The following is a 1,492-nucleotide window of genomic DNA, read 5'->3' as shown; positions in this document are numbered from 1 at the left end:
CCCCCCCCCCACACACACACCCACCCAACCAGACACTGACCTCGCTTTCCTCTGTCGCGACGGCCCCCTGGCATCGCTCTCCTTATCCACGTGCAGCTCTCAAGCTCCAGGTGGACCCGGCCCTCCTCCGCGATGATTAAGCCCTCTCCCCCTTTCTCCTATCTTTCCCCCCTCCCCCTCTCTCTCTCTCTCTCCAGTCCTTGTCCCATGCTTGCTAGCCCACATCTGGCCGCCGCCGCCCTCGATCGGCGCCCTTCTCTTCCCCTCTAGACTTTCTCGTTGCCCCACCCTCCCTCTGCCCGTTTCCCCCCTCCCCTTTTCCGCGTGCGTGTGTGCGTGCGTGTGTATGCATGCGTGTCGCGCCCTTCCAATGCGCACACAAGTACACCCACACCTCTCCTCCCAGCATCCCGATATACAAATACAAATATATATGAAGAAAAAAAAGGCGCCCGTCCACATCCATTCAAGGTCACAAGGGCACGCGGGGGAGGGACACGCCAAGAGATCATGCATTCGGGGCACCTCCCACCGGGGCGCCGGTGTCGCCATTCGCCCGGCCGGTCCATTCCGACGCTCGGGGGAAGGAGAACAAATGGAAGCCAGCGACGGGGGCCTCAGGCGTCGGCCGCCGCGAAGAGAGCCCGCTCGCGCATCTCGGCCGCCGATGACCGGGCGAAGTGGCTGCGCCAGAAGTGCACCACCGCCGGCCGGAGCCCGCTGGCCTCGGTCACCTCGGCGATGGCCAGCTCCTGGGCGTCCGCGCCGGTTGGAGCATCCGGCCCGGCCAGGGGCTCGGCCAGCTGGACTGTCCGGACCACGGCAAGCACCCCGGCCTGGAGGAGAAACTCCACCAGGGTCTGGTGCTGGTGCTGCACGACGCTCGCCGTGCTGGGGCCACCCAGCCGGAAGGAGTCCACCTCCTCCCGGCGCAGAATGAACTCCCACGGGGCCAGGCCGAAGGAGCAGGGGGTCGGGAAGAAGAGCTCGAAGTCGGGCCACCCCCGGACGGGCGCAAGCGGCCCGGCCAGCCCGGGAGCCAGCCCAGCCTCCGGGACATTCCGGCTCAGTGCGCCGAAGGCCCGGTCATAGCGCGCCGCTCGCCGAGCAGGGCCCACTTTCACCGCCAACAGCGGCCGGCCCTCGACCACATATGCCGCGAAGGAGAGAGCCACATCCAGGGAGCCATCGTGGCCGAGCAAGCCCGCTGGCAGGGAAATGGGCTTGGGGGCCGTGGCGTCGTCGGCAGCCAGCAGACCGGCCAACGATGGCCCGAGGATGGGGGTGGCCGTGTCGGTGGACATGATAAATATATATATAAACGGCGCGCCCGGAGGAGGACGAAAAAAATGGGACGAAGCGCAAGGGCAGGGCGAAAGGCAGTTCGGGGTGTGCGCGCGGGGGTGATGTGCGCCACGCACACCGGCCCGGCGCGGGTGTGGCTTGAAAATCGCAAGATCAGGCCCGGCCGCCGGGAGGGGGGCGGGGGGGG

General features: G+C 67.3%; 1 protein-coding gene across 1 annotated transcript; it reads right to left on the bottom strand.

Moving 5' to 3' along the window:
- Positions 1-617: 617 nt before the first annotated feature.
- Positions 618-1,304, bottom strand: H696_01586 (hypothetical protein; the record flags this gene model as incomplete). The annotated part of the gene is made up of 1 exon (XM_009495487.1): positions 618-1,304. The coding sequence occupies one exon, from the start codon at positions 1,302-1,304 to the stop codon at positions 618-620; it is 687 nt and encodes a 228-aa protein (XP_009493762.1).
- Positions 1,305-1,492: the final 188 nt, after the last annotated feature.

This window comes from Fonticula alba, assembly GCF_000388065.1.
Source record: "Fonticula alba strain ATCC 38817 unplaced genomic scaffold supercont2.2, whole genome shotgun sequence".
NCBI lineage: Eukaryota > Rotosphaerida > Fonticulaceae > Fonticula > Fonticula alba.
This window is presented reverse-complemented; position numbering and strand designations above follow the sequence as displayed.